The sequence below is a fragment of the Scyliorhinus canicula genome, chromosome 9 (assembly GCF_902713615.1).
Source record: "Scyliorhinus canicula chromosome 9, sScyCan1.1, whole genome shotgun sequence".
NCBI lineage: Eukaryota > Metazoa > Chordata > Chondrichthyes > Carcharhiniformes > Scyliorhinidae > Scyliorhinus > Scyliorhinus canicula.
The window spans coordinates 32,753,115-32,765,589 of NC_052154.1; the positions used below are offsets into that span (position 1 = coordinate 32,753,115).

The following is a 12,475-nucleotide window of genomic DNA, read 5'->3' on the forward strand; positions in this document are numbered from 1 at the left end:
GACTAGCACCAGGGGATCTGCATAGGTGCCAATGTCACTATGTTTATGAATGTATTGGTAGGTGTTGAGAGGGGGTTGGGGGTGTTGATAGGAGCTTACCCTGGCAACACCTCAATGTGTGCCACTCTCTTCTCCATCAGTTCCCAGTTCATGTGTGGAACTGCTCACAGCATGGAGCCTGACCATGCTGTATTAGTATGTTCCGAGGAGTGTGCCCTGGGTGGCTCTCCTCCAGCCCACCCAACACAACACCACGTCCATTCTGCCACACACCAAACAGAAGGTGAGCCCTCTGTTGCATTGTTCCATCACTTTGCAGCAAATTCCATTTCCTGCCTCCATATATATCATTGATTATTCCCTGCATCAATTCAGCTTTCATTAAAGTTTTACTGATTTTCTGTCCTGCCACATCCATTTTTAATTCTTGAAAGGGTGTCATATCTGACTTCCATAAAGGTCCCATGAACTCACACTGTGAGCAAACTCATGTAAAGCACACCATAGCTCCAGTGAGCCATATTGTAGCCTTGTCTAATTTCTACTTTCCAGCACAAATTAGAAGCAGGAACCATGCGAGATCAGACCACCCAACTCGTCAGGATCTGAATTTGGGGTCTCCCTCTCCTGTATGGGTCTCATGATGTGCTGATCATTAACCATGAGGGAGCCAAAAGCTGTACACATGCAACATTACATTCCATATTGTCAAACAACACTCCCTAGAAAGGTAGATAGGTATTAAAATGACTTACCACACCTCGTGCTAGGTAATAATTTACAAAATCCTTCCAAGTGATTTCCCTGCCAGGGTCTCGGTAGTAGAAATAAATGAATCCAGAAATAAATCCAGCTATCCCCACAGCCAAATATCGAAATTCCTTATCATCCCATGGAAGGTCTCCCTTGAGTAAAAAGAATGTAAAAGACGTCACATAAAAATATTTACTGAAACAACCAACCATTCAGTGCCTCTGAATTATTAGCCATAGAAACTACTGAATCAAATTATTGCAAGATTTCTTGGCAAGTTAACTTTCTACAGGTTGAGCACCCCTTATTCGAAATGCTTTGAACAAGAGTGTTGCGAATTCCAGAATTTTGGAATACCTGTATAGGTATAGTTGTGAAACGTCACATAGCTAGTGGATCTGGGGTGAACACCACGTCTTTTTTTTTTTAAAACGAGAAACATGATTTTGGTGTTTGAAAAAGTGCGGATTTCAGAGCTTTTTGAATTTCGAATAAGGGGTGGTCAACCTGTAATATAAAGTTTCTTTCAATTGTGAAAAATTGAACTAAATTGTTAAAACTATGAGACGGAAAATAAAGATTAAAATCCTAGTTAAATATCAGTTTACAGTGAGACTGGCAAGCTTATTCAACAAATTGAGTTACTATATGGAATGTGTTCTTGCTCAGGGAATCACTTGAGTCAATTGTCATATGTTAGTGTATTAAAACTAGCCCCATTTGATGGTTTAAAAAAAAGGAACTATTGCTTTTTCCAGTACTCATTTATTCAAAACACTAGAAATTCATGCTCAAAAAATTAAGTTTGAAGTTAAAAACATTGGAATCACATTAATAATGAAATTATACGATTGCTAATTGAAGCAATTTGTTAATTTAGAAACATTAAACATTAATAATAAACCCTTCACTATTAACTTGATTTTCTATGTATATAGATCTTGTTAGTAGATTTCATCTCTATATTGAGAGTTATTGTTGGTATCTGTTTTCATAATAGCGATGGATAGAAATTATTTTTTTATTTCACAAACGTTAAAGGTACAGTACTGGCTGCACCTTTTTAGCTATGTCTATTAGTGAACAACAGGCGAACTAACATTTCCAAAAACAAACCTTCTGCAACCGACTCCACCAGGAAGATTCCTCTTTCTTCCCACCTTTTTTACCACTGCCTCTTGTTCCACCTCCAGTACCTCCTCCAGACATCTTGGGATTTTCTGCAAAGGTTGCACAATATTGAGAGACTGTTTGAGCTTTTACCTCAATGTATTTATTTTTATTCATTCATGCAATACAGGTATCACTGGTAACCCAACACTTATTGACTATCTCCAAATTCCCATGAGAAGATCTTGGTAAGCTACCTTCTTTAACCACTGCAATCCATGTGGTAAAGGTTCTTCCATGATACTGTAAAAGTAAGGAGTGCCAGAATTTTGACATAATGATGATGAAGAAACCGTGGTATATTTGCAAGCCATGAATGTGACTTGAGGGGGAACCTGCAGGTGGTGATATTCCCATGTACCTGATGCCCTTGTTCGTCTAGATGGAAGAGGTCGCAGGCTACTTGCACAAAACCACCTATCGTGGTGGTGGTTGTGGTGGTGGGGGGGGGGGGGGGGGGGGGGGGGGGGGGGGGGGGTGATGATCCATTTAATCAGGAAATACATTTTCAGAATCAAAACTCGGGATTACTTTACCTTTAATGTCACTAGCTTTTGGTCCTGCTCCTTGTTTATTTTTGGGGAAATACTTCTCAAATCCTGAAACAAGAAATAATTAAACTAAAACTCATTTCCTCATTCGCTATGTTAACACTACCCAATGATACCATTTCTATCACTAACTTAAAAGTCCTAGTTAAGTGAATTAAAATAAATGGTATCCTGGAGAAAAAGACCATGTAAGACTCAGTGTAGTGGCACAGGTATTAATGGATGTCACATCAGTCCAAATTGGCCCAATGTTGGTGCCATTCCTGCATTTAACACTACACACCCAGTCTAAAGGAAATAATTTTGGCCAGTTTCTTCTGGTTGCTGAAGCATGTACCACATATAATATTTTAAGAAAATTAATAAAACGTCCTTCTTTGAAGTGAGAAAAATCCTTGTGATGTTGAAAGTGCATTGTGCAAAGCATTAGCCAATGAACATTCAACATGCCCAAATGCCATTCTAACTGATGTCCATTTAAGCATTTGGAGATCGAACAGAATCTCTCCGAGGGAGGCATCAGCAATCTGCCAAAACTTTGTTGTTGCACTGTGTTTTACAGCAGACACTCCACATACCATGCTACATTATTAGACTTCAAAGCTGCTACGTCGACTCTGGAAACAATAAAACAAATTGCAGGGATAACAAAGCAAATCATTGTAAATCACTAGTTTGGCTATGGTATAAAGAAATACAGATTCATTTACACTTACCTTTTGGTTCTTTCGAAGTGAGCAATCTAAAATTCAGCATATTTTCTTGATATCCTGAACCTCTGTCAATACATGGTCTGATGTACTGGATTCAGAAAAAATAACAATTAAATTCAGCCCGAGGGATCCCTCACTATCAGCATCAAAATACAGTTGTTTTCTAACAGGATTAATAAAGAGACCTGCACCAAGGCTTGTTAAACAAAATTTTAAACCATCTTTAGTTTAAAAATGGTGTTTCCTTCAACCATGTAAAATTATTTTCCATCAATCATCTTTCAGCAAACTGTACTTCGATTATAATCCTTGACTAAAATCTGAGATACAAGAAAAAGATCATAGTAGCATATAATGCATCTAGTATTCCTGGTTTACGATATTAAAAATGACACTCAAAAGCCTTTCTTCAAATACAGAGATTAAATAATTTACAGCAAAATCCATTGCAATCCACAGCATCTTGTAACTAATAAGTTTTAGTTTCATGGGCTGGTTTACAGAAGTTTGTGTCAAAAGTCGACTGGGTCTCAAAAATAAAGAAAGAATTTGCATTTATATAAGAACCTATCATTATCACTGGATATCCCATAATAACATTGAGCTAACAATATTGTTGTAATGTGGGAAACATGGCAGCCAATTTGTGCACAGAAAATTCCCATCATCAGCAAAGAGATGATGACGATATTGTGATGTTCATTGAGGGATGATCATTAGCCAGGTCACTGATGAGAACTCCTCTGCTCTTCTTCAAATGGTGACATGCGAAAGCAGATGTAGTGTTGATTTAATGTCTCTTGCAAAGAAACATCCCGCAGTAACACACAAGTGTCAACTTAGATTATTATTTTAAACATTAATTCATGGTATGTGGGCTTTACTGACGAGACCAGCATTTATTACCCAGCCCTAATTGCCCCCGAGAAGGTGGCACTGAGTTGCCTTCTTGAACCGCTGCAGTGCATGTGGTGTCGGTACACCCACAGTGCTGCTAGGAAAAGAGATCCGGGACTTTGATCCAGCGATACTGAAGGAAAGCAATATATTTCCAAGTCTGGATGGTGAGTGACTTGGTGGGAAACCTGCAGGTGGTAGTATTCCCATGTGCCTACTGCCCTTGTCCTTATGTGTTTAAGTCTCTTGGGTGGGACTTGAACCAATAATCTTTTGATTCAGGAGATGGCTTTTTTTTTAAATTAAGCTGCTTGATCTGACAGTCTCTAAATGGAGAAATATGTGCAAATTTTTTTGAAATAATTACACAATTTCCCAAACTATTAAAAATTAAGCACTCCTATTTTTTACTGTAAAACCAGTGTCTGACAGGCAAGTTTAAGATAATCTGTTTATTAATTCTGAAACTTTCACGATCTCTGCTCAAGCCCTCTCCAAGCTCATCTTTCTCAGGAAACCCATCTTCAGCTCCTTTGATCCCATACGCACCAAACTATTGATCACCCAACTTCCCTTCCTGGCTCACACATTAGCAGATATTGCTAATAGCTCGCTCTCCAAAGGCACTGTTCCCCTACCATTCAAATCTTTGTCATCAGCCCCCTCCTTAAAATGGCTCCACTGTCCTAACAATCTACCACATAAATTTCTTGAACATCTTGTCATCTCTTAAATCTGTGCCCACTGTTCCCAATAACATAACTGCATTATTGAACATTTAAATCAGGTTTCCAACATTGCCACAACAGAGACAGTCCTTAAAGTCTCAAATTACATCCTGTTTGAATATGACCATAAACTATTCCTCCTCATCCTTCTTGCCCTAGTTGCAGACTTTAACAGACACACCATAAGTTCTCCTCCAATACCTCACCTCTGATATCTAGCTGCTGTGACTGCATTCGTTTGGTTCTATTATCCATCCAATCATAGCCAGAGAATCATCTTCAATGGTTTCTCTGACTGTTCCCGCACCACTGCCTCCGCATTCCCCAAATGAACTATGCTTGGTCCCTTCCTATTAAACATCTAATGTGCTCTCCCTCTACATCATCTGAAAACAGATCAGGTTCCACATGTAGGCTGTAACAGCAGCTCTGCTTCTCTCACCTCTCCCGACTCTTCCACTGCTTCTGATTTGTCATTTGCCTGAGATTCAGTATTCCATGGGCAGAGATCGTACTCAATTAAATATTGGCTAGAAGAAAGTCACTGTATTCATTCCCCATTACAAGCCGTTTGTTCCCTAGCAACTGTCTGAGACTACACCAGACTGTTCACAACCATGTGTTCCATTTGACTCTGAGCTTCCAACTCCCTCTCATCACTAAGACCACCAACCTCTTGCTCCATAATAATGCCTTTCTGTCACTACCTCAGCTATGCCTTTGTTAACTGAGATTGTTTAAATGTTCTGTTGCATGGCCTCGCACCTATCAACTTCATCTAAAACCCTAGGGCCCATGCATTAACTGACAAAAAGCTGTGTTCTGCTATTATCCCTGTATTTGCTTCCAGGCCTTGACTTTATATTCTTTGTTTCCAAATTCCACCATGGCCTTGCCTTCTCCCACCTCTATAATTTTCTCCAGTCCCACAAAATTCAAAGACATCAACAATTCCACTCCGCTAGTTCTGACCTTGATTTTAATTGCTGCACGAATGGCAGCCATGCCTTCAGCTTACCAACAACTCAAACTCTGGAATTTCCTTCCTCAATCTTTCCACTTCTCCCTTAAAACCCACCTCTTTGACCAAGGTATTGGGCGCTTGCCCTCCTATCTCCCTAACAGAGCGACCAACAACCGTTCCACATCTTAAGGGGCTGCCTCTTATTTTGAATGTTTACTCCACATCCCTCAAGTTTCAAGGACCACCGGCTGAGTCTTAGTTGAGTGATGTGAGCGGGACTGCAAGGTCTGAGAGTCGGCCAGTTAGGATGTCCCAAGTTCGGTGGTGGCACCTTAAAGATGCACGAAAGCTCGATTATAAAATTGTTTAAAACTCTTCATAAAACTTTCCAGTCCTTTAAACCAACCCCCTCCCCCGCCGGCCAAATTGGGCGCCAGCACTCCCCAGGTCTCTAGGTATTGCCACTTGTATCAGAGGGAGTTGGTCCACCCAGCTCCCTATGTGGCTCCAGGTCATACGGTCGGTTCTATAATTCCTCTGACGGAGCGTCTTCGGGACACAGATTCACCCACCGATACCCTCCAGTGTCTCAGCCCCACCAATCTCACCCGGCAGCAGCCCCGCTGTCCCGGCCACAGTCCCCGGGCCCAGGCGAAGAGTCGCCGGCAGCCGCTGAGCTGCAGCCTGAAGGCGAGCGCCATGGCCCCGGCTCAATGTCAGGCCGGCCTTGGGGGGCCCTCCCTCCGCTCACACTCTTCCACCAGCTCCAAAATCAAAGCGATCGAGCCAGACGTAAGCGGACAAACTGCCCGTTCCTTATCTTCCCTCCTGAAAAGTTGATATTTTCAGCATTTACACGAAGCAGAGTGACAACTGCAACCGGGAAAGAGGACCCCCTCCTTCACCCCCCGGTCCTGCAACCAATGCGCTCCGGGTGGAACACCGCACCGCCGGCCGCTATGTTCCGCCACTGAGGTTCAGGCGACTGGACTGGACACTGTCAGGGCTGGGCTGATTTGGGATCAGATTTTTTTTCTCTTCAAAAAAACACTTTTGCATACAGCAAGACCCAACAAACTGTGGCTGCTGAAAATCTGAAATAAAAACAGAAAATGCTGAAATACTTGTCTGGGGGCAGCACCTGTGGAGAGACCAACAGAGTTAACATTTCAGGTCTATTACCACAATGTATCTGTTTTGGGAACGCTGGAGATTAATTATTGACCCAGATACTGGGAAAACTCCCTATAACTCTTCTTTGACCAACAGGCACCTGAACAGACAAATAGGGTTTTGTTTTAATAATTTACCCAGAAGATCTAACACCATCATCAAAATATAGCTAATTTTCATACTACACTTCTCCAAAGTGCTTCATGTACATGACGTTACTTTCTGAAGTAGTGTGCAGGAAAATATTAATATAATCCTGGTGAAATCCTGAATTTGAAGGATATTGAAGAAACCGTGCCATTGCTGTGCTGGGAGAATATTTGCAGTTAGCAAGATAACTGTCCGAGTTTTAGGTTTATATTATATGAAATAAATGTTTAGGTAACTGGAATACAGTGAACTGACACATCAATACCGTGTATGTAAAAAAGCAAAGGGGGATTCAACTGCATGATATTCCAGAGAGTGCCTGGTTTCCTAAATGCCATCAATAGCTCTGCCATATGGGGATTCCCATTCTTCAGAGGATGATGAAGAAAACATCCAAGAATGCCTGAAACCTTGGTCAAGGAGGTGGGAGAAGTGAAGAGTGAGGAAGGAAATTGCAAAGCTGGGGTCTTGGCAGCTGAAGTCATGGCTGCCATTGGTGGAGCAATTAAAGTCAAGATTGAGCAAGAGGCCAGAAACAGTGGAGTGGAACTGCAGGTATCTTTGAAGTTTGTGGGACTGGAGAAAGTTACATTGGTGTGAGAAGGTGAGGCCATGGTGGAATTTGAAAACAAAGATGATATGTCAAGCCTTCGCTGGCCTGGGAGCCATGCGAGTAAAGAAACACAGATAATAGATGAAGAAGACTTTTTAAATCGGTTAGGGCATGAGTTTTGGATGAGACACAGGGGAAATACAAGTTCATAGAGTGGAACCGGGAGCCGACTCAAGAGGAGCAGTGGCCTTGAAGTGGGGCAAGGTGAGTAATTCTACTAATCAGTCTTTAAAGTAACAACTGATTGGGGCAGCACGGTGGCACAGTAGTTAGCACTGCTGCCTTTTGGCACTGAGGACCCAGGTTTGATCCCAGTCCGGGGCACTGTCCATGTGGAATTTGCACATTCTCCCCGTGTCTGCGTGGGTTTCACCCCCACAACCCAAAGGTGTGCAGGATAGGTAGATTGGCCACACTAAATTGCTCCTTAATTGGGGGAAAAAGAGAATTTGGCACTTTTAAATTTAAAAAAAATTAATGTTAAAAAAGTAACAATTGATCTTTAGCTTAGATTAAGTTGCATTTAAAGTATAAGAAGTAAGGTAAGGTCCCTAGCGTGTTTAATATTCTTCAAACTAGAGGAAGTAAACATAAAGGGAATAATTTAAGAATAAATCATGGCAGGGCAGTTCAGCCACGCGGAATGCTCCCCTTGGGAAGTCAGGGACACTTCTAGTGTGCAGGGCGATCACGTGTTTCCAGCTGCAGCTACTCGAAATCCACGTTTTAAATTTGGCGTAGCAGGAGTCACTTTCACAAGACTCAGACTTTGTGGGTAGCATATACAGTGAGGTGGTCACACCATAGGTAAAGAGTGCACAGGCAGAAAGGGAATGGGTCACCGCCAGGCAGCGTAAAAGCACTAGGCAAGTAGTGCAGGGGTCCCCTTGGTCCATCTCCCTTTCTAACAGTTTGGATACGGTTTGGGAAGTTAGTTTCTCAGGGGAATACAGTGAAAGCCAAGTCCATGGCACCACGAGTGGCTCAGTTGCCCATTGGGGGAGCTAAAGAGTGAGAGAGCCTGGTGACAGTCATTGAACATCTGCAGGACATTCTGAAGGGGGAAGGTGAACAGCCAGAAGTTGGAGCCCATGTTGATAGCCAGGACATAGGTATAAAGAGGGACGAGATCCTGAAGCAGACTATAGAGAGCTAGGAAATAAATTAAAAAGGACTTCAAAAGGTAGTCATCTCAAGATTATTCCCAGTGCCAGCAATATCAGAAATAGGAGAATAGAATGCTTGGCTGGAGAGTTGTAGATTCCTTAAGCACTGGGAACGATTCTGGGGAAATGGGCCCTGTACAAGCTGGATGTGTTGCACCCAGCCAGACTAGGGCCAATATCCTCACTGGGATATTTGCTAATGCTGTCGGGAATGTGTAAACTAGAGTGGGAGGGGGAAGGATACAGGCTATCCTAGATTTGGTATTATGCAATGAAAAGGGGTTAATTAATAATCTTGTTGTGCGGGGTCCGTTAGAGAAGAATGACCATAGCATTATAGGAAAACAAAATGAATGAAGTACTCCAATCCAAAACTAAAGTCCTAAATCTAAACAAAGGAAACTATGATGGTATGAGAGGGGAGTTGGCTGTGATAGATTGGGTAACTTAATTGAAAGGCATGATGGTGAATAAACAATGGCTAATCTTTAAGGAACTAATGCATGCATTGAAACAATTATACATTCCTTTCTGGCACAACAGGCAAAGTGGCCCAACCATGATTAACAAAATAAATTAAGGCTAGCATTAGATCCAAAGAGGAGTCATATAAAGTTGCTAGAAAAAGTAGCAAGCCTGAGGATTGGGAATAGATTAGAATTCAGCAAAGGTGGACCAAAATATTGAATAATAGAGGCAAGATAGAGCATGAGAGTAAACTTGCAAGAAACATGAAAGCAGACTGGACTGTTAAAGCTTCTTATATGTATGTAAAAAGAAAAAGATTAGCAAGGTCAAATGCAAGTCCCGTATAGTCCAAAATGGAAAATTGATGATGGAAAACAAAGGAAATGGCAGAGCAAATAAACAACTACTTTAATTCTATCTTCCCAGAAATGCTCAGTGAGGGTATTGTGAGGAGGAGGAATTGAAGGAAATTAGTATTAGTAAAAAAAGTGCTGGAGAAATTAATGGGACTGAAAGCCAATAAATCCCCAGGGCCTGATAATCTTCATCCCTGGGCAGTAGAGGAGGTAACCATCTAAATAGTGGATGCATTGGTCTTTACAGTCCCAGGAGATTGGAGAGGGGCAGTATGTGACCCCACCATTTAAAAAAAAAGTGGGAAGGGGAAAATAAGGAATTATATAGATTGGTTGGCAGAATTAGTAGAAGGAAAAATGCTGGAATCTATTATAAAGGATGTGATAACATGGCACGTCAGTAGGAAAAACAGCGTTTTAAAAAATGGTGATAGATTGGGAATTTTTTTTCTTAAAAGTATTTTTTATTAAGATTTTAACAATTTATATATAACAAATCAAAAAGCAGACTCCGCCCCAGACAAAAAGAAACCCCCCTGCATCTCAACCCACCCCGTCCCACCCAGACACTCTCCGCCCCCACACTCTCCACACCCCACCCCACCCTCCCTAGCAGTCAACTCTTTAAAAATACCGAATGAAGGATTGCCACCTTTTGTAGAACTCCTCGATCGCTCCTCTCAAGGTGAATTTAACTTTTTCTAGGTATAGGAATTCCATTATGTCCCCCAAACACACTGAGGGACAGGGTAGAGAAGTTGACCTCTACCCCAACAGAACCTGCCCACGAACCAACAGCGAGGCGAAGGCTGAAGCACCCCCCCCCCCCCCCCCCCCCCCCCTTCCCGGCCACCTCTGATCTGCCACCACCCTCTCCATCCGAAATCACACTCTCGTTGTTCAGTATTGCTATCCTCCCAACCCCGGGCTCTACTTTCAAAACCCATGTGGACCATCTAGTTTATCCAGTCCTTATGAAGCCTTACCTGGTCTTTCACCCACAAATGGCTCTCCTGCAGCAACACATCGGCCTTCAAACCCTTAACCCGAGCGAAAATTCTCGACTGTTTTATGGGCCCTCCCAATCCCCGCACATTCCAAGTTACTATCTGGACCGGGAGTCGCTCACCCCCCACACCCCTTTCATATCAGCCATGCCCACCCAAGATGGCTGCCAGCCCCACCCCAAAAAAGGGACCAAGAACTATTCCCAGTCACCATGAGCCAACTGCCCTCCCCTCCCATCCCAGAAACTCCCCAACCACTTCCTGTCAAAATAGACCCTTTCTTCAATCTCCCCCTTTTCCCCATCATTCACATCTCTGAGGCAAGCCAAAACCTGACTGCCCAGGTTCAGCCTGCTGCGGCCTCTTCCCCCCCACCTTGCGCTCGTTCACTAGCCAACTCCAGTTTGCTAGCGAGGTGGCCCCCACCCCCAACAACAAAGGAAATAAACAAATACACCTCACACCCAAACCATTATCGAAACTCCCCCTCGCTTATCCTAAACTGTCACTCCCCACCCCTCCATCTATGTATCCTCTCCAACCCAATGCAGCCCCAGGAGAAGAGAAAGGCAACCAACACAACAAAAACATACCCCAAACAAAATTTGACTTTAACCATAACTTGTGTACAAAGAAATTAAAGGGCACAAACAGCAGAATATATCCACCTCATCTCAAGCACAACAAAGTTCCAATGACCATCTCAGTTCAGAACCAGTCCTTCAGCCTTCATAAACGTCTCCACCATCTTAAAGAATGGTCCCTGGAGTTATGCGTGACCCTCCGCTTCGCCAGGTAGACCACCCCAAAACACGCTGAAAAGCACGGTCTTCGCTTTGTTAAAGCTATGCACCTTCTCACCAGCTCCACTGTGACGTTCTGGCATATACGAATACTACAGCATTCCCACCACACCCCCAATTCTGCTTAGCCTATCTCAAGGCCTTCTCCTTCATCTGCTAACTGAAAGCAAACTCTCACAGCTCTTGGTGGTCATGCACCCATGGCTTCAGCCAGTGTGACCAGTTCGAAGAGAGGACATTCTCGTCCTCCAATAGCTTTGCGAGGAGCTTCGAAAAATGCTCAGTCTGCCTCTAGCGCTCCACCCCTCAGGCAGCCCGACAATCCTGGGGTTCTGCCATCATGAGCGGTTTTCCAGGTCCTCAACCTTGGCCTCCAGGCCCCGATTTCTGTCTTCCACCTCCAGCAACTCCGTTTCTAGCGAGGCGAGCTGGCCACTGTCATGACAGTGTTTCCTCCACCCCCTTCAGCATCTCATCATGCTCCCATGCCATATCCAACATCTTTCAGAGAGCCTCCTTTATCGGGACCAACAAGTCCTCCACCGATTTCTTCAGAGAGTATATAGCAAACAAATAACACATTTCCTTTTGATACAGAAGTCACAAAGTCACATCGTCTTGTCAATAATATTGTCAACATGGACATGAGCATATTCTAACCCATTCCTACAAATACTAAAATCATTAAGAACAAAATGTTAAAACATTTATCATAATGTCAAAACAGAAAGAATAGTATTCCTCCAATATAGATGCTCTGCCCTACAAATATAGTTAATAAATGTGTGGGCTTAAGTCAACCAAAGTTCAAACTACTTTTTATCTATTCCTTCAAAATTGATCTAAAAACTCTCTTAATTAACAAAGTCATAAAACCATGAAGTACAGTTTGTCACAAACAGCCTTCCTGTTCTCCAACAGCCTCGACTGCCCATCCGCTCATTAACAGGAATTCAAACTGAA

At 42.8% G+C, this 12,475-nt stretch overlaps 1 protein-coding gene across 2 annotated transcripts in view; it reads right to left on the minus strand.

The window, feature by feature from the left end:
* LOC119971220 (AFG3-like protein 2) overlaps positions 1–6,721 on the minus strand; it is a 49,773-nt gene extending 43,052 nt beyond the window's left edge. The window contains exons 1-5 of one of the 2 annotated variants that reach the window (XM_038806470.1): positions 6,385–6,721; positions 3,191–3,275; positions 2,460–2,522; positions 1,870–1,973; positions 756–905 (exon numbers count right to left, since the gene is read on the minus strand). In XM_038806470.1, coding sequence (XP_038662398.1) covers positions 756–905; positions 1,870–1,973; positions 2,460–2,522; positions 3,191–3,275; positions 6,385–6,477 — 495 coding nt within the window. In that variant the 5' untranslated portion in view covers positions 6,478–6,721. Of the gene's footprint in view, positions 1–755; positions 906–1,869; positions 1,974–2,459; positions 2,523–3,190; positions 3,276–5,890; positions 6,322–6,384 lie in introns of those variants that run through there. The other variant, XM_038806471.1, reaches the window with a different exon arrangement.
* Between the last annotated feature and the right edge of the window lie 5,754 nt (positions 6,722–12,475).